Source organism: Octodon degus, unplaced genomic scaffold (assembly GCF_000260255.1).
Source record: "Octodon degus isolate 3935 unplaced genomic scaffold, OctDeg1.0 scaffold00032, whole genome shotgun sequence".
Taxonomy (NCBI): domain Eukaryota; kingdom Metazoa; phylum Chordata; class Mammalia; order Rodentia; family Octodontidae; genus Octodon; species Octodon degus.
Window position 1 is genome coordinate 14599097 of NW_004524608.1, and position 21116 is coordinate 14620212.

Consider the following 21116-nt stretch of genomic DNA (forward strand, 5'->3'; position numbering starts at 1 on the left):
AGAAAACAGATGCTTTTCCCTCAAAAGACCAGGGGTTCAGTAATTTGTAAAATATGAAAGTGATCAAGGAAGGAGAAGAACCCCAGAAGGAGAGGAGAGGGTCTAACAAGGAGAGGAGTGAGCTTGGCACTGAAAAAAAGTTAAAGAGATAATGGCAGAGAAGCTTCCAATTTGGGGAAAAACATCAACCTACATTCTTAGGGTGTCAGCACACCCAAAGCAGGTGAAAGGCAAGGAGACCTGGAGCCCTTTAGAGGAAAAGTGCTGAATGCTAAAGAGAAAAGTCCAAAGAGAAAGCAGAGAGAAGACCCACTACATTGTAAAAAGTGCTGCAGAGGGCTGATTTCTCATTACAAACAATGAAGTCTAGGTAAGTGGGAAGCATCTTTCAATTCACTGAAAGAAAAATATACACACTTCTAAATCCTGAATTTTATGACATGAAGAGAATTCTAATTAGTAAATATGTGGGTGCCTACAAATAACCATCATTTTAATTTTTACTTCATAAAGAAAACAAATGATTATCTCACTAGAGACAACACCACTATATAGTAACTGTTCAAATATACACAGAAGGTTTTGATGACACCATGAAAGCGAAGGGGGTGGTCAATGAAATTATTGTGCTGGACACCATCAAGTGGACACTGCTCAGGAGGAACACCAGGAATGTGCCATTTTTAACGTCACTGGCTTTTTACTAGGGAAATACTCTTTGCAATTCCTTTTAGAAGCATCATTTATATTCTTAATAAGTTTGGCTTCTAAATAGACAACTACAAATAAAATCCACCAACCACTTTTTATACAGTAAGCATCAACAACCTATTCAACTTTTCAGAGAATGTTTTAGGTTAATTTTAATGTAGCATTAGTGGTAAAGAAAGGCTTACAAGGCATTACAGAAAAGTCTATTCCTGAAACTGAAAAATAAGTAGTTAAGAGCTTTTTATTTTGGTTTGAATATCTGAACTTCAACTTCACCTGGATCCGAGTTTCAGATGAACAAATTTACCCATTATTATAAGATAATCAATTATTCACCTTACAAAATACATTATTAAAAAGTTTCACATAATCAGAGCTAGCCATAACAGTTTTATGCATCAGACTATGCAATTATCATACCATGAATAGCTGAAGTATATTACCATACATGAAATTCTTGTTTATAGTGCATCAGCTCATAGTAGAGGTCAAAACTGAAGTTTTCAGGTACACACATTAGAAGTCGAAACTGCAATCACACTTTACCACCTCTGTGGTTAGCTATTATTTTCTCTGTTGGTCCAGTTAGAGTATGATCTAAATTACCTACAATTTAAAACCCATTTGGGAATTTCTTCATCTACCTGAGTACCTTAGCTTTTTGTCATTTTAAAGACTTAAAAAAATAATGTAAGAGTTTTGTTGACAACTGTATATGAGACTGTATTAAGCTTTTCTTTTTGAAAAAGAACAATCCTAAAAATGACAAAGAAGGTGGCAAGCCAGAAATAGAAGAACCAAAGTGCACACAGAATCCTTAAAGAATTTTAGGAATGAAAGTGAACAGGTAAAGTGATCTTACTGAAGCAGAAGACTTCCCATTCAACTCTAAAGTACAGTTAGTTATTTTATTTTAATGATGAAAACTTCACTCATTTTGATTCACATTCATTATAATAAGTTGGTAGGTTGCTAAAAATGAATTGGTAATTATACCAATTTTCCAGTGAAACAACTATTTGTGGGTGAAGGGTGAATGAAATTTTGCTAATACATGCCCTAAAATAATATTGAAGCTGCTCAAAACTTGGTAATAATTTCACTTTCCAGAATGAAAATTCTTTTAGTTATAAAATATATTTATCCTTTGAACATCTCAACTGGCCTTTACTGAATGAGACCAATTTTTCAAAATTAATCCAGTATTAACTGAGTTATACTTACATTGAAAAATATTGTCTGTACAGCCAAACAAAATAGAGAAAACACTATTTGCCAAATATTTTTTGCTTATAAGATTAGAGAATTTCTTGTTATTTTCTTCTAAACAGCCAAAGCTTTTCAAAAGACTGAGTTAACAGAAATTTTATGTGCAATTGGAACAATGTGATTCAAAATGCGTGCACACTGGTCCTTCTCAGTCAAGAATAATACATGAATTTTCTGAAGATCTTATCTAAGATGTCAGTCAGAGTAAGTGAAAGGGGTAAAATGACCCTTCAAGGTCTTTTGTTGAAGAGACTATACTCTCATAAACCTGTGCTTTCTCTACGTTATAATTAAAACATGGAAAGAAGGAATCTGTCTTTTTTTTAAAAATTTTATTTATTTATTTATTTATTTATTTATTTATTTATTTATGTGTGTGTGTGTGTGTGGGCCAGCTCAGCCCACCAGGGGGTGGGGCTGGCTGGCATGTGGTGCTGGGGGATTGAACCACGGTCCCTGTGTTTTGCGAAGCTTGTTCTAAGTAGGTGCTTTAGACCACTGAGCCATCTCACCAGCCCCAGGAATCTGTCTTTCAAATGAATGGCCTATATACAGCTGGAATGCAATGGGAACTATTAGAAATAACAAATTACTGACATTATAAGTCTTGATAACTTAAAGAAGTCACAGTGGTTATCTTGCACACAGCAGAATTCTGGAGACGCCCAAAGGACACTTGCCTGGGGTCTTTCTGAATGCTGTCTATGGATGGGGACCTAGTGGTGCCATCGTCAGCCGGTGCTGCATGCTGCAGTCTGTTGTAATTGCACTCTTGGACTCGGTACTGTATTGGCCTGTAGGGATCTGCGTAGGTAGCTGTTGTGTTCAGAGCATAATTATTTCTTTGGTATGTAAGGGTACTTCGTTGACTGGATGTCCTTTGCAGATTTCCAACACCTACTGGAAAAGCAACATTTTGAAAAGAATCAGTATGCTTTCCATGAGGTCATATTTTTAATAGGTGAACATTTTTCAGTTTTAGGAAGTATTATAGTTTTGGGACAATATCATTTGTTTACATTTTACAAATCTAGCTAATTAATGCTAAAAAACCATAGTGCTAACAATACTGTCTTATATATAACAATATTAAGTCAATCTTATTAGCAGGAAAGAGCAAAAATGAAAATATAAATTTCCTTATAAAATAGGTCTTAACATGCTTATTAATAAGTAAGATTCAGCAAGTTAAAACTCTAAGAGAAATAAGAAATTAATTTTAGAAATAAATAATAAAATAGCACAATTTCATTTTCACGACAAAAAACCAAGATCTTTATTCAAATATGCAAATAATTGAAAATGTCAAACTTTTTAACATTTAGTGTGCCCGGGTTACTAATCTTGATGTACGCTTTATTTTTAGATGTGTGGATCTTGATAATGTTGAAAATCTACTTCACAAGAAAACTGACATGTCAAATTATGCTGTAGCTGTTCTCATCACTGCATGATGTTTTGTATAAAGGTACTGTCTGCTGCATTTAACATTTCTGCTCTAATTACTGTAGCCAGTGTCTCTCCATTGACTATACAGATATGCTTCTTGCAATTAAAAAAATGCTAATACTTACAAGTGAAATATTTCTTTCTTTTTTTTAAAAAATGTATTTAGGACAGGGTGTATGGGATCTACAGGGTCTCACTATGCAGCTCGGACTCGTGATTCTCCTTTTTTCAGCCTCCCAAGTGCTGGGATTACAGGTGCATGCCACCACGACCAGTCTCAGTTGCAGTCTCAGTTTGCCCCGGGGATAGGGCTGGCATGGCACACTGGGGATTGAACCCCGGTTACTGCATCTGCCTAAGGAGGCACTTTAGTCTGCTTAGCTATCTGGCTGGCCCTTTACAAGTGAAATATTTCTAACACCCATTTAAAATTGGTGTGTTTTATCAAAGGAAAATGTTTCAGTGGACTGAACTGTCAGTTTCCAGCAAAGAATCAACTCAAATATGGTCTCGTACCCCTTCTGTGGTCCTACTGATAAATTTGTAAGACTCACAGACTTATTTTTTCTCTTTTCCTTCTCTCCTTCCTTCCCTTCCTTTTTGTTCTTTTCACTTTTAAAGAAGTTGCCTCTCGAGACCCAGGACCTAGCCCCAAAGCCCAGTCTGGCAGCTCATACCACTCTAGGCTTTGGTTCAGATATACTGGGTGTTGTGGTGTGGGACGCACATGAGCGTCAGGTGTGGGACAGTGCAGCTCAGCGCCCTGTTTTCCTAAGTGCTTCTACTGCACGTGGCTCTAGCTTCAGGCCATTACAAGGACATTGACTTCACAGTCTATACCGGGCAGAGGCAATCCAATATCTAAGAAAGGGTAATGTCAACCACCCTTGGCTTCCACACATACAAGTCAAGGGCAATCAAGATGTTTATGAATCAATTCTAGCAATACTTGTTACAGGCAATAGCATTACAAAGAAATATTTCAACAAAAGCCTTCCTTTTTGTATTTGATATGCTTTTAACTGAGGAGCACATTTATAGCTTTACACAGTTATTCCAGAATTAACAATATAATCATCATGTTCATTGATTGTACTAAAGTAAAAACTGATTACCTATAAACAGGCACTAAATGAACTTCTGTTTTACCATCTATTGATCTGCTGTCACAGCTGTTGGTTTGACAACTAAATGGGCAACACAATTTCCTTCTAACAGGAATGGAATCTCAACAGCCTTCCGCTGGGCTGGTGACACTGGGACAGAGCTGAGCAAAGCTGGCGCCCACCTGAGCCTGTGCGGTACAGTGCCGTCTGCGATCCTTGGAGCTCCACGGTCCCATGGTTCGGACTGCGGTACACTGGGCTGTAAAAAGTCCTCCCTTCATACAGAGGAGTGATGTGCAAGTCGGGAGACACAGCTGAACGCAGGTCTTGCCCAAGCTGGCTGTGCTGACTAGCATAGGAACTCCGTAACCCTAAAGGCATGACAGTGACATCACTAAAATGTGAGAAAATCATGGTGAGGTCATGAAGAAAAGCCCTTGTTAAAAATCCCAGGCCACAGCACCAAGTGTTAAGTCTAATACAAAGTTAGTGAAGTTTTCCAAAAGACAGATGCCAGGTGTGAAAAGAACTCTATGCACTATACCTCCTAAAAATAAAACTTTCCCTTTGGAGCAGGAAAAAGCAATTTTTCTAATAAAAAATAATAGTCCAATCTACTGAAATTCATTCCTATATTTTAAGATGTAGACTAAATGGCCTCTACTACTGTTATGTAATTTTCATTTCTAAAAACACACAATCATGTGCTGTTTAGGGTTTCAGTTAATGATAGACCACACGTACACGGTATTCACAAGGTTATATGGCCTAGTGATGCTGTAGCCATTTCAGTTTGCATAAGCGCACTCTATGATATGATATTCCCACTACTAGAACATAGACAGTAATACCAATCAGACTACATCCCCATTATGTGACGCACGGCTGCACCAATAGTGACGCGGGCCCCTCACTTCCAGCCCTGAAGACCTGCCTGACCTTGAGTGGAAGGTCAGCTCTTAGGAAGCAGGGCCTGTGCGCCTCACATTTGAATGCCTAAGACAATGTTTACACAAGGTTTGTATTAGTAAAGGTTAATTCTTAAATGCTTGTGAAATATGTTTATTAATTTCTCTACAATTTAGAGAGATATTACAAATTTTATGTTGTAAAATCTGGTATTTGTGACATGATCAATTTACATATGATCGTGACAGGAAAATATTGAAAAACTTTGCTATGCAATTTGCATATTAGTACATGGTAAACATCTACCATTATAAAACACCATTGTACTGTTTATTATCACTGTATTTTTCTTTAAAAAAAAAATACAGCTAAGTGTGATGGTGCATGTCTGTAACCCCAACACTCAGAAGATGGAGGCAGGGGGGCTGCAAATGCAAGCCTGGAGTACAGAGGGACACTTGGTCAGAAACAAAACAAAACCTGTCTTCATAGGAAGCCACATGCCAAATTCTTGTTTGGCATAAAGGAAAAGTACAGTTAGTAGTATATAAAACTTAACACACTTGAAATATTTTGTTTCAATTGCAAATAATATATGTTCATACAGAATTCTCACTAAGATACATTGAATTTTTTTTTTTTTTTTTTGGTAGAACCAGGGATTGAACTCAGGCCCTTTCACTTGCCAGGGAAGTGCTTATTCTACTGAGCTATCTCCCCTGCCCCAATACATTTAATTTTTAAGACAAACAGTATATTCTATGTTAGGATTTCTCAAATTTGTGATTTGTTGTCATTACTAAAATAATTTGTCGCTTGGTTAGAATGCTAACTAGGCAGTCCATATATAAGCAAAAGAAAGTACAAACATATCTGAGGTTGGTCAGCATGTATTTGCTTTCCAAAAAGGCTGCAAATAATGAACAGAATGATTATAAAGAGACAAATCACTCTCATCCTATTAGTTCAGTTAATCAAATCACAACTAAAACAAGGAGGCCTGAGCATAAGCGATAATTACAGGCCACTCAGCGAGGAGTGGCAGAAAAGTTGGAATACTCCAAATTTCGAAAGTGAATGATTATCACCTACCCTGGATAGCAGTGAGACATGGAGTGACACTAAAGGAACCTACGTAAGGTTTTTTTTGTTTTTTTTTTGCGGTACTGGGGATTGAACTCAGGACCTTATGCTTGCCAGGCAAGCGCTTATTCTACTGAGCTATCTCCCCAGCCCCTACGTAAGGTTTTGTACTGACTCCCCACTTGCTGAAATGAAGACCGTAAGCTTATATACTCTTATGTTGGGTTATTACCCAACCCAACCTCATTTAAAAGCCAAGGAAATTGGCAGCCTGAAGTGAAATGTGACTCATTCCCTTCCGAAAGCTACTTTGGAGAGCTGGGGCAAACCACAGTGCACCAGCACAGTGCACCTGCATGGAACACGACCAGGCCCCGCCATGCACGGAGGTGAGCCGGGAGGCTCTGGACTCCGCAGAGCCCACGACCCTAAGCTGATACAAGCTGGCACCTACTGTGGGTCCACAGCAGCAATGGACTTTAAAGATGGCATTATGCTTGCTATTGTAAAATGGTCTTGAGATTTTCAGCTTTTTATTCTCTCTCTCTCTCTCAAACAAGAATGTAGGCACTGCCCTTCAGACCATTGGCTACTGTGTGCTGAAGTGGCTTTATGGGTCCCTGCCATGGACAAATTGCCTTCCCAACACCGAGGAGATCATGAAGCAGAAGCAGAAGTATGTTGACACCCCAGAGCTACTCATGAGACTGTACGGCCACTGCAACAGGGTCTCAGAGGCCCTGCAGCAGTACCTGAAGGTGGTGATGGCCCTCAGGTACGAGGAGAAGCCACCCTACGCCATGCTGAGGAACGGCCTAGAAGCCCTGCTGCAGGATCTGCAGGTGTCAGCCTACGGCCCCCTCAACCTCCAGGTGGTGCCCTAGGCCGAGCCCAGAACTCTCAACCTGCAGTTTGAAATAGAAACAAGAAGCAGTGTGAGTCAAGGCCTGCTGTTTAATCACAGATGAGATTCTAGAGAAATCCCAGGAGTGTGCGTCCCCACCCCTGCTGCACTGCTGACTGGTTCAAGGACGCCCCAGACAATGTGAAGCTCCCCTCCTCACCGCAGCTCGCCTGGGCACGTGATGAAGATGACTGGCGCTCATGGCAAGCGGGGCCCCTCACGAAGACCCTCCTGGTCCCACTGTGCTTTAGTAACAAGTCCATTTTTGACCAAAAAAAAAGAATGTAGGCATTGCTTTTGCTAATACTAACACACCATGGATGAGCACGTCTAGTCAACAGTAACCTCGGTATGAGGTGCTATATAACACTCAATTCCTGCTTTAGCGAGAGACTTAAGGTCACTCCCACGGGAGCAGAGGCAAGCCGAGGACCAGATGCTCTAAAGGCCAGCTGAGTCCCAGGGCACGGCACTGTGGAGTAAGAACAAAGCATGTGCCTGTGCGCAGAACGCTGGCTTCACTGTAAGGATCTGGCTGGATTCTGGACTGGAGCCCAATAATAAAGCTTTTGTAAGCAATTAACCACTAAGAAGAATATATGCAGTGTGTTATTTGTTGAATCTGTACTTCTGATTTGATCTGAAACTGTCTCATTGCTATCTGTTTATCAATAAAATTAAAAAAAAAAAACAAACCAAAAAAACCTACCGACAAACTCTAGGTCCAGAAGGATTCACAGCTGAATTCTACAAGAAATTTACAGAGGCTATAACTCAAATACTCCTCAAATTCTTCAATGAAATTGAAAATCTAGGGACCCTCCCAAAAGCATTCCTGGAGGCAAGTATTGTAATGATACCAAAACCATGGAAAGATGCAACCAAAAAAGAGAACTTATAGGCCAGTCTCCTTCATGAACATACATGCAAAAATCCTCAGTAAGGGGATTTCACTGATCTTATCAGACCCAAAAGCTACAACTCTTGTTGCATAGGTCCTGCTTTACCTTGGTCTTAACCATCCAGCAGAAAAGTATAAAAACGAAATATAAGAAGTAAAGCCATGCTGTCGGGTTGAGCTGTAGGGGACACAGGTCAACAATTTCTGACATTGCCAGTCAAGTGGAAGACCCAATACTATTATGGGCTACTGGACTCTTTGGAATATTTTGCTGAGTTTACACACCTATAATATTTAAATAACAGAACTTAACAAAAAAAGGGGATACAGATGAATGTCCATTTTGTATCTGTGTATTCAAAGTGGTTAGGATAGATATATAGCTACATTCTCTTAATGAATAGAAGAATTTGTTCTAATGGTGTTTGTTAACAGAATATCATGTCTGCATCTTGTACAGGAATTAACTCCTAGGAAGAATGTATGCAGTGTGTTAATTATTGAAACTGTCCTACCAATTTGATTTAAAATTGTCTCATTGCTATTTGTTTCTCAATAAAATTATGAAAAAAAAATAAAAAAAATAAAAAAAAGCTTTTGTAAACAGTTACTTTGATTTGATGGAAAAGGTAACAAAATGAACGTTTATCATTCAAAAATATAAAATGTAACTAACGGATACTAGGATACTAACTCATTATAGGATTACTAGTAAGAGGAACCCGTGTGTGATTAGCTGTAATGGAAATGTGGCACTTTCTTGAAATTAAAATCATTCTGAAAAACATAACAATGACTGTTACTATTTCATTGACCTGAAGAGTTTAAAACATACACATAGCCCTTAAATAAGCATTTTAGAAGTGACTTATCTTTTAGACTTGGTAAAATAAGTATGTGTAGAAAGCCCACTATACTTAGGATCACTGAAATACAATAAAATTTGCTTTTTAATTGATATTAAATATAGTATTTTTTGGAAGCAATTCTCCAAATGATTGGAAAGGCTAATACTCTATATTATTTACTCAACCAATGATTTCTATTTACAATCCCAGAAACATGTATTAGGTAATTTATTACACATGATTCAAAACTTTCATTTAAAATAGACATAAATTTGGCTTTCAAACAGAGTCCTTTTTCAAAACTTTTCGTAACATGCTATGATTATACCAAAAAAGGTATTTTAGAGCATGTTTCTCTGTAGTTACAGAAAAAATACACATTGGATTATCATTCAATTATGATCAATAATCAAGTCCTTGAATTTATAAAATACTGTAGACATATCAATTAGCAGACCACTGAAACCAAGAATAATTGCAAATACAATGACAGGTATTTATCATTTTCCAAAGTAAATCATTTCCAAAAATGAATTCGCAAGTTCAGAAAAAGTGGTTAGGCAGATGACAGGAAGTAAAGCTACTGTGGAACCTCTCGGATTACCATGCTGGCATGCTTCCTGCTGGCTGAGGAGACAGCCACGGAAACTTTCAAAGAAATTCTTTTTACAAAACATTTAGAAAGCTACAGTTATTTCTAGAAAAGTAAATCATACATTCAAAAATAGGCTTTCTAGAGACGAGCCCTCCAAGTGTTCCACTTGGAGACAGTGATCTATTTCACTGGTTTCCTTCCCATCGTTATCCTGCAAGCTGAGATTTCTGAATAGCTCTCCTACACATACATGGGGAAAATGGAAGTCCTCAGAACTATTTACCTTTTAGGGTTCCTCTGGGAGCCAGTATTTCATAAGTGATTCCTATATAACTTTTGTTGTATATTTTTCTGAGGTATTCCAAAGAATATCTAGGCCAATCACACTTCTCTAATGACAGATTTTTTTTTTTTTTTTAAAGTTTTTTCCATTAGGAATTTCTTTCAGCTTGTTATGATCTGTTTAAATCACCTACCCCCAGTTTGATGTGGTCATAGGTGGGTCTTTTGTGGCAAGATAGAGAGTGTGTGACGCTGTAATTAAGGGTGTGTGATTACTAAATCAGTCCACTGATTGGTTTGACATGGCCTCATCCTAGTAGCCTGGATGCAGTACAAGGGGGCAGAAAGATGCTGTTGAAGGCCTTACCATAAACTGTTCTCATCTGCCAAGCCACCCTGCTGTGGGAACTGTTAAGGTTGCTTGGATTTGCTTCTTCATTACTTCGTCGCTTTGCTACCTTCTTCCTGCCATGAATGGTTTTTCCTTGCTTTGTCCTTTGCTAAATCACTCTTCCTTGAACTGATACCTTTACAAACTGTGAGTCAAATATACCTTTCCACCTCTAACTTTGGGTGCTGGGTATTTTTGTCTTGGCAACAAGTAACTAAGATACTGTGCAAATTCAAATTTAACACAAATTCTTCATCATTCACTGAGAAAAATCACAAAATGACTTCATACTGCTTAGAAACCTTAAGAAAAAAAATATCAGAAAAATATTAAACATTATAAAAAAATGCAGCTGGGGAGACAGCTCAGGGGTGTAAGCACTTCCCTTGCAAGCGCAAGGTCCTGAGTTCAATCCTCAGTACCAATAAATAAATAAATTTAAAAAAACAAATAAAATTTCAATCAAAATGTTAAAAACATATCACAAGGGCATAATTTAATTTCAAGTAGAAAAAAGTTTTTACAAATTATAAAAATAGGCAAGAGACCCCAAACCTACAGTTTTTAGACAAGATAAAGTAAAATGGCCGAGAAACATAAGTACTATTCAGAGTCAAGCATAATTCAATAAAGGTCATTTAAAACAACAAGGTACAGCTTTATACTCATCAGATGGGCAAAGATGGAACTGCAAACAATAGTGCTAATGAATACTCAGGAAGACAGGTACACTCAGCTACAGGTGGGCCTATAAAATCCTCTGAGGGCAATTGGAAAATCTCTGATGGTAAAAATACGTACATATTTTGATATAGAAATTACATTTTAAGAAATGGATCCTCGGGGCCAGGGAGATAGCTCAGCAGCATAAGTGCCTGCCTGGCAAGCGCAAGGTCCTGAGACTGATTGCTTATTTAAGAAAAAAAAAAAAAAAGATGACACAAATGGAGTCCAGAGTTACTGTGTGACCTTTACGAAAAATGCAGAAAGGCTGTATATGGGTTGGCACGAAACCTAAATGTCCACTAAGGAAGCAATGAAACAAATTACTGATGTATATTCCTATGTAGCTATTAAGAAAGAATGAGGTAGAAACTTCAAACCACAAAATGAAACAAGGTATGAAAGAACACATGGGAATGCAGGGTGAGAGGCAAAAGGGAGCAAAAAGAATCAAGATATGCCGAGGACATGTCCCTGCCCCCTAAGAAGAATGTACACACCATGCACTGCAAACATGTGCTGCTAAGAACTCAAAAAGAGAACACATGCCAGGATCTCAACAGTATAAAGGAAAGCACAATACGAAGTCCGTGCACCTTCACGCAGAATACAGATCTCAGTGTACAGAAACACCCGAGAGTGACCAGGGTGGGAAGGGTCAAATGGCTTGAGACTTCCATTTCTCATTCCTATTTTTTCTCTATGGTTATGTTTTTAGACTTCTGCACATAGTGCTTTTAAAATATGACTTAAAACATGAAAGACAAATTTCATTTCACTAAAAAGAACAAAATCTTTATAGTAAGTGCGTAACCTTTTGTGAAAAAGTTCCCAAAGGGAGTGGCTGTAATATCAGGGACTTGGAATCTTTCCCATTTAATCTCAACAGCATTTGAGGTGCTTCTTAAGAGCTCTGTGCATTCCCCATGGAGATGCCAAAAATCAGGGTTGGGGTACTAGGGAGCTGGAAAATGAAATTAATATTCTAGCTCATACCTCCAAAGTACTTCTAAAGAAAAAATTCAAATATGAAGAAAATGCTTTCATTAAAACAATAAAATTGTTTAACATTCCAACAAGTTTTTCTAAAATATAAAAAAGCTACATTTGAAACTCTAATATTTTGAGGGCAGGGAGAGTATCCATTTGCAACAGCTCTGCTACCATAAATGTGTATGATTTCATACATTAAGCAGCGGACCCTAAAAGAAAGGTTAATGTGAGGTAGACCACAAATTTCAACACAGAAACACGAGCGCTATCCATGCGAGGAGCCCTCGTGGCTCCAGGAAGCCCCGTGGCCCCTGCTCACCCGTCAGGCTGTCCGGCCGAGGTGGAACCATTCTCTCGTAGATGTCGTACTGCTGTTGTCCAAACTGCTCCATGTCATGAACAGTCCTCTGCAGGGAAGGCCCCAAATGCTGTGGCACGGCAGTCATTCCCGAGCGTTTGGGGGACGACGACCCCACCTGGCCTTGGGATGGGGAAGCTACTCGAGTCTGTGCATCCGTCAGGGTCAGCGGGGGCCCCGCTCTGGTGGTGGTTTGGTATTGAGGGGTTGGTCCGTTGGGATTGGAGGTCTGTCTGGAAGTGACTGACCCAATCCGCCGCACAGCTGCTGGGGAGGCGGGTCTCTGCGAGTACGGAGAGGCTGCTCGCTGAGCAGGTAACGTGGTGGAGGAATACACGCTGGGGTTTAGAGGGCGGGAGTCGGTCACTGACGGAGAGCCAAATCCACTACCCAGAGAAGCTCTCAGTGACCCCCGTGAGGGAGACACGCCTGTGCTGATAACATAAGAAGGAGACTGTGCTCTAGATGGAACTGAACTAACTCTTCTCATGGCCCGATTGGCTACTGATGGCTGATGAGAGGGGGGAGAAAAGAGAACGGGTTTATCCAGGGTTTTGTGTCCATTGTCATTACAGAAAAAATGCACATAGCTCTCAACAGAATGTGAATTTACTATTTATTTTAGGCATCAAAGTTTCTTTTCTGCTTTCTGCCTCAAAGCTAGATCTTAATTTTCCTCATGGTACATTTCTACATTTGTGTGTGTGTGTGTGTGTGTGTGTGTGTGTGTCTTTAAATCTCAGTGTTAAAATTAGCCAGTAAAAAGAGATCTGAAGACATTTTAATATTCTTTTTCTCCTGTCTTTACATTTCTTTATCCTCTTGCCTATGCATTTTTCACAACATATAAAATGTTTTATTCCAAGTGCCACGTGAGTATAAAGGGTCACCAGAGCAACGTACTTACTTCATTCCCTGTGGGTCAAAGTTTGGCCAAGGTAATGCATTTTTGTAAAACAAAAAGAATGTTTTTGAATATATCAGTCTAAGTATTACTAGAGGGGTGTTTATAAACCGTTATTTGTAAGTTGGCCCTATTAACAAAAGGAATGTATTCTTTCAAAATGAAATAAATGAACTTTTGGATAGAGTCTAGGCCTAGGGCATTTCCAGGTGCATTCACTTCACAGAACAGCCTGATTATGCAGGCATGCGAGCCACATGTGTTTATTACTCTAGCTCAAGTGTGGCACCTCCTGAGCTATGAGCTCTCAGGCTGCAACAGGAAGAATGCTCAGTCTCTGTTGGGGTCTTGGTCTAGTCAGCTGGAAAAGACCAGAAGAGAACATGAACCCACTATGACCCTGTAGACCCCTGTAAGCACAGCCTGTGTCAGATTCCTTTCTTATTGGGGTGCCACATGAGTGGTAGCTGGACAGAAGGGGATGAGGGGATGAGGCATGAGAAAAAGGAAAGCAGGCTGCAAAATGAAAACAGACATCCAGGCTCCAGATGACAGCCCTGGACCAGACTGCTTAGCGATTTCCTGAGGGACTGCCAGCGTTTGATTGCCATCAACCTCAGTTCAGTTTCAGTTGTGGTAACAGGAGAAGCAGCAGGGATGAGACAACTCTGTGCCCTCTCACACATGCTAGAAGATGCAAGCTTTGCTTCAGGGCATCACAGGCAACTGAGTTGGCTCAAACACCTGCTGATCCCTCAAGTGGGCTCAAGTTCAATGATTTTGGGAAATTACTAGCTGTGGGGAGGAGATGAGATGGGGAGTGAAGAGGCAAATTGCAAGATGATGGAAATAGAACTTAAAAATTAACAAATGGTTGGGAAATTAAAAAATGCACGCTTGGGTGTTAATAGTGCTAACAATACTCTACCCAAACGGAATGTCACTTGGACCAGAAAACTAGAAAATATGTTGTCCAGACTGCATGGAAATTAAATCTTAGACCTACTTGCAACAATTCTTAAGCTTTAGGAACAACATCAGTTGTAAGTTTAAAAAATAAAAAAGTGGTAGGTTCTCATTACTAAGGAAAAGAGAATTTCTATGCTTTAAAGGTTTATTGTTCAAAGGTTTGACCTCAGCCCACAGACATAGAAATCCACCTAAGCAAATGAATTTCCCTAGGTATTTAATGGCAAGTATCTCTAAGTTTTCCACTGAACAACTCTAGCAGCAAAGGGCACGTGTATAAGCTGAGGACTGCAAGTACAGCCTTAAGTAGTTTTCTAGAAGCACAAAATTTCCTCTTTTAGCTTAGAAAGCCATGTACTTAATTGGTTTTTCTACACAAATGGGTGAAAGTGTCCAAGTTGTATTATGTTCCTCCTCTGACACCGAGAAACCTGGTCTATGTTGTATATACCTGCTGGCACCCCGGATAGCATCATGCAGAACAAGAACGTCTCTCACTTTCCTAATTAGTTTGCTAAGATTTCAATGCCAGAAAAGATCACTGGGATACTTGGACAGAGCTCTATCCTTACAGGATAGGTCCACAGGACTCCTATTGTTTCTCTTAATACTGGTACACGCTAGTGGGGAGTTGTGACTACAATAGCAATGTCGAAGGGGATTGTAAAAATATAAAGACAATTAATAGTAATAATAACAATAACAATACATTTATCAAGTTAGAAAGCCTTACAGAGTGACTGTGCTTCTATACAATATTTTCTATAAGTAGGAATCTTACATTTTAGCCAAAGAAATGAGTTTTCAGAAAACAAATAGTTTCAAAGAAGGTAAAAATTCAGTAAGAATGGGCTACGTCCCATTTCATCCAGGTGTGGGAATAGTATTCTACTCTCTGGACTCTCTATTCTGTATTTTAATTCCAATATTTTTAGGAATACTGGAGTATTTCCAGTCTTCTAATACTCCCTCTGAACACCTCATACCAAACTTTCTGTTCATAAAAGAATTACTCTACTGTGTCTAAGAACTTAACAGAATTGATTAATAGGAGCTAAGTAGTTGCAACAAACATATTTTTAGGATTTAGGTTTGATAATACTTTGAGTCAAAGGGTAAAAAGTGATTTTGGTGTTTTAATCACTCTATAAACTCAAAATTGTACCCAGTGGGCTTACTTTTAGTAAGAATTCACCCATCATCGGCACTTAACTAGGTGGGTATTTCTCTCTAAGGATCTTGATGTTTCTGGCTTACCTGCACCAGTGTTTGTCCTTCAGCTCTCGAACTCCTCACCAAGTGGTTATTAGCTGATCCTATGAGTGAATGCTGCTGTCTATTATCTGTCTTGCTCACGCTCTGGTTGTTGTGGAAACTTCCTGCTTCTTGATACCCACTGTCCGAATAAGAATTCATTTGCGTTGAACTTCTCGAATTACCCAATGATCCTGAAGGAAACCAGCAAAAAGACTCTTTATGGTACAATTCTGATGCTCATGCTCAAAGTGAATTTATTGAAAGCAAGTATAATACTTAAAAATGAATATGACAGACCCTCACTTTCATGGAGAGAGGTCTGTTCTGGCGAGTAGAGGATCCCTTGTTCTGGTTCTGCCCTGATGAGATAGTTGTTTGGGTGGACAGCGTCAGAAACTCTAGGTTTGCTTACACCAGTATTTGGCACATCTGTAAATAGATAAGTTCAACCACATTATAATTATTACATAAATGGGGTATACAGATGAATGTCCATTTTGTATCTGTGTATTCAAAGTGGTTGGGATAGATATATAGTTACATTCTGTTAATGAATAGAATGATTTGTTCTAATGGTGTTTGTAAATAGGATCACAAGTCCGCATCTTGTACAGCAATTAACCACTAAGAAGAATATATGCAGTGTATTATTTGTTGAAAAAAAAATTATTACATAAAATCTTCTTTTAAAAGGCTCAGATATGTCAATATCATCTTAATCATGTATATATTAGTATAAGTCTCTATATTTTCACCTTAAGAATAAGCAGTTTGACTCCTATCTACAAATGTGTTTCATATACAGAGTTTATCATTGTATTAGATCAAAATGTACAAAATGGATCTTGTTTCACTTTGGAAAACTTACCTCTCAGGCACCTTTCTTCAAAAGGATTTTGAGAGAGAATGTGAATAAAGACCAAGTACAGGGGTCCTTTGGGTCATGAATGTGTCTGCTTGCAAACTGCACTGGCTGGCTGCCAGGACTGCAGCCATCTTGCCCACATGAGCACAACTATGGTCCCTTTTTCCAAAACCACAGAACAAGTTATTTGTGAACTGAGGTACTACTGTGTTTAAGGAAAGGTCCTCCAAATTCCAAACGTTAAAAATAAAAGCTTACAACAGTGTCCATATTGCAGGGCTTGGTGATTAAAATTTGGAAGATGGGACAGCCTTCCTACATTACATTTCCTGTCATCTACATTCAAAAGACTTCTACTAAGTTTTCAGTTACAAACCCAACTGCTTGCTTACAGTCTTTTAAAGACAGAGACAAGTCTAACCAGATCAATTTTCCTTTAACTAAACCTCTCTCTCTCTCTTAGTTTTTTTTCTTTTTCTTTTTCTTTTCTTTTTTTTTTTTTTTTGTGGCTGGCTCAGCCCACCCTGGGGGGTAGGGCTGGCATGGCATGTGGTGCCAGGGATCCAACCATAGTCCCTGCGCATTTGTCTCAGCTTGCCTAAGCAGGCACTTTAAAGCGCTAAGCTATTTTGTCTGCCCCCCCACCTTTTTTTTGTTTTAGACAGGTTTTCACAATGTAGCCCAGGCTGACCTCAGACTCTCGGCAATCTTCCTGCTTCAGCTTCCCAAGTGCTGGGATTACAAGTGTGCCCCACCGGCCCCAGACCATTATATTATTTTTAACTGTACCATGTGTCATCTTGAACTCAAAGTTCAAAACATAAAATACAAAGAATCGGGGCTGGTGAGATGGCTCAGTGGTCTAAAGCACCTACTTAGAACAAGCTTAGCAAAGCACAGGGACCGCGGTTCAATCCCCCAGCACCACATGCCAGCCAGCCCCGCCCCCTGGTGGGCTGAGCTGGCCACACACACACACACACACAAATAAATAAAATAAAATAAAAATACAAAGACTCAAAAACACACATGCTATGCTGTTGTTGCCACCCCCCCAACCCCCAGGCGCGCTGAGCTGGCTGTGGCCACCAGACGCAGTGGTACATGCCTGTAATCCCAGCATGGGGGAGGCTGAAAGCAGGAGGACCCCTATGAGTCTAAGCTGTGTAGTGAGACCCTGTACGAAATACATTAAAAAAAAAAAAAAAAAGACAGAAACAAAACCAATTTATCTTCTTTCCTCTCCTAACTCAGGTTTTCAATGCTATAAATCTAGGTGCTCAAGAGCATGTTGCATTTTCCCAATTCCTCTCAGATATCCACTTTATTTAAAAACTGTATATCCTCTCATGAATACCAGTATTTTTTAACTCAAATTTAGCTTTTATGTGTTAGTATGTTTTCTCAAGAATGCTGCTTTATTCTCTATTGAATAATTTTAAATTAATCCATTTCACATTCTCAGTTCAACATACAGCCCTAAGGATTTCAACATGTTCATTTCTTTCTTCCTAACTTTTCTTCTGTAGGGTTCTATTATGTGCCATGCTCTAGGAATGTAGTATGAGAAAAGGCATGTGTTTTAATGTGCATATGTGCGTTTTCACATGCACATATGTGTTTGGGAGAAAGGGAAACAGGAAGAGTATCCTAGAAGAATTAACATCTAAGCAGCTGCATTAACTACAAGCAACAGCTGTCCTGTTCGCAGTAGCACGTAAGAGTCTTGCTCTATTTAGAACCCAGGCTCAAGCAGGACAGAGACCTTTCTCTGTTTTGTTTACTGTTTAGTCTCAGTGCGTAGGGGGGCACCTTATACTTAGGGATGCTCTTCAAATATTTGTTGAACACATTCTTGCTAACAGTAGTAGCTTCCCGGTATTTGGCACTGATGCATGCTCTGTACTGTGCCAAAGTCTTATCTTATTGTGCCCAGTACAATTTGGCTATGTGAACCTAAGCCCAATTTTTAGGCACTGCTTATCAAGCTGATTTAGAAGGTGAATATGAGATTTCAGGAAGATCTGGGAACTTTCACTGCATTCTCAATCTTTAACTTGATGTCAGATTCAATCTAAGACTTTGTTTTCAGTGTCTAGAAAAGTATGCTGACATTCTCGGTACAAGTTTTTAATGCTGTCTCCTGACACATCCTCTGACAGAACACTAGCTGGTTGAGTTCTGTGACAGTTCTGAATTCTCAACTCTAGAATTTTAATAAAGATTACAGACACTACTATATGGTTTCCCTGGTACAAGCTGAAACATGATATGAGTCACTGACAGGCTGATGGTACTAGAAAGTGATCTGCTACATTTGTGAATTGTCTATTACAAGTTTTATATTACAAATTTGTATTTGTATTAAAATTACTATTTTTATTACAAATTTTCTAGTATGGAATTTTAAACCTTCTACAGCAATTCTTGAAGGAATTTGTTAAGTATTAGGAAAACTATATCGAACAGGCAGGGCTAGCAGAGTCCCAGGAGTTGCAGGCACTGTGGAGGAGTTGGAGAGCTAGCTGGTCAGACTAGGGAACATGGGAAATGCGACAGGAGAACAGCAACAAGTTACAGAGATCGTGAGAGCTTCAAGTCTTCACAAACAGGCAAAAATGTACCGTCTTTACAGGAGAAAGACATTCAAACAGTTCATGGTTTTAGCTTTAATACAACATACAATGTGGGGCACCAATGCATCAGAGGGTTTGGTTTCCAAACACCAGGCAGCATGCACTGTCAGGATAGGAAAAAGTATCACCCTGGAAACAAAGAAAGTCAAGAGTTTGTGCATGCTGCCATTAAGAAAGAAAGAAAAAGAGCAACCCTATTTATTGTGAATAGAAAAAAGATGCACCCTAAAAATGGTACTTGAGCAACTGTTTCTTTTCAAACAATGGAACATTTTGTCAGAAACCATGTGACAAGCAGTTGTGTTTAAACTCTTCTTTATGAAGGCTTGCTTTGGCAGCCCATACACTGAGGTCTTCTTTATGAAAATCTATTTAAAATAAGTGATTTTAGAACAAATGCAAACACTGAGATGTGTGACTGCACACCAGTCACCATAATAAAACTTAATAGAATCAATATCTCAAAAACAGACAAAACAAACAAACAAAAAAATACCCTAAAAGTAACGTAGTGACGTACCCACTAAATGTTACCACCTATTTTTCTTTTATTTATTTATTTATTTATTTATTTATTTATTTTATTTTTAAATGCAATACTCAGCTAAATCCAGTACAGAAAGGGTCACTGAGATGGAAATTAAAAGTTACTAAATTTCCATGTACAGAGAATCTAATTTGAAGATCCAAGAAACTGGGTTGAGAGAATGCCCTACTATAAAGTAAATACACAAATTAAGGTTGTAAAAAGTAAAGTTGTAAAAAGTGTATAAAACAGACTTATTTAATATGAACTATAAGTCAGCCTATTTCCATACTATACATATTGATGGCCTTTTTTCATTTTTGTATTTCTATTGTGGAACATACAAAAAATAAATATCTGCAGAGAAAATAATTCTGAACTATCTTCTAAATCATTAGAAGAATGCTAAAGGAGGAATGTTCCTGGGGAGAAAGCTCAGCAGCAAAAGCACCTGCCTGGCAAGTACAAGGTCGTGAGTTTCATTCCCAGTACTCAGCTCCACCCCCCCCCCCAAATGTAGAGGGATTCAACTGTGTGCATGCTTTGCTTTTTAAGATCCATGTATTCATTATATTAGTATACAAGTCTTTTGACAGTCTGAAAAATGTATTACAGGGGCCGGCAAGTTTGCTCAGCAGACTAAAGTGCCTGCTTAGGTAAGCGCAGGGATCAGCATTCTATCCCTGGCACCACATGTCATGCCAGCCCTGCCCCCAGGTTGGGCTAAGCCAGCCAGAGACCAGGCTTAGTGGTCTATGCCTGTAATCCCAGTGCTGGGGAGGCTGAAAGCAGGAGGATCACCATGAATCCAAGCTTCACAGTGAGACACTGTAAAAAACAAAATAAATAAATAAACTTATCACAAATTAAAAATAAAAGTATACGAAAAATGTAGTTTTCAAAATTGTTTCCTTGAAAACTTGAAAATTAGTGTCCTTGAAAATTCACAAACTATATATATATACACACATGTATAAATGTATACACGCAACCTATCTCAGATTAAAAAAAAATTTTCTACTTACTGGCTTAATTATCCCTGATTGTTCAATGATAAGGGATACATTTATTATGTGCTACTTATGCAATCTTATTATAAGATGCTTTTTTTTTTTTTTTTGGTACCGAGAATAACTCATGATTTTGTACTTCCCAGGCAGGAATTTGGGCCACTGAGGTATCTCCTGGACCAAGATGCATGCTTTTGAAAACATCCATTATGTTCATGAAATCTCTACCTACCCCTATGTCTTTAAGATTTCTATCTACATTTTCCTCTAGATGATTTAGTGTTTCTGTTTTAATGTTTAAATCTTTGATCCATTTTGTCTGTAGTTTAGTGCATGGTAATAGACATGGGTTTAATTTCAGACTTTGGGAATGTGGAAAGACAGTTTTTCCAGCACCATTTGTGTTTTTTTTTTTTTTTTTTTTTTT

General features: G+C 38.7%; 1 protein-coding gene across 15 annotated transcripts in view; it reads right to left on the reverse strand.

Moving 5' to 3' along the window:
- Positions 1-21116, reverse strand: part of Pkp4 (plakophilin 4) — a 245314-nt gene that overhangs the window by 40323 nt on the left and 183875 nt on the right. For 9 of the 15 annotated variants that reach the window (XM_004629901.3, XM_012514437.2, XM_023713589.1 and 6 more), the window contains 5 exons: positions 15950-16081; positions 15653-15843; positions 12484-13033; positions 4718-4906; positions 2661-2880 (listed from right to left, as the gene is read on the reverse strand). In XM_004629901.3, the coding sequence (XP_004629958.1) occupies positions 2661-2880; positions 4718-4906; positions 12484-13033; positions 15653-15843; positions 15950-16081 (1282 nt within the window). The remainder of the gene's footprint in view (positions 1-2660; positions 2881-4717; positions 4907-12483; positions 13034-15652; positions 15844-15949; positions 16082-21116) is intronic. The other 6 variants (XM_012514439.2, XM_023713592.1, XM_023713591.1 and 3 more) reach the window with 3 other exon arrangements.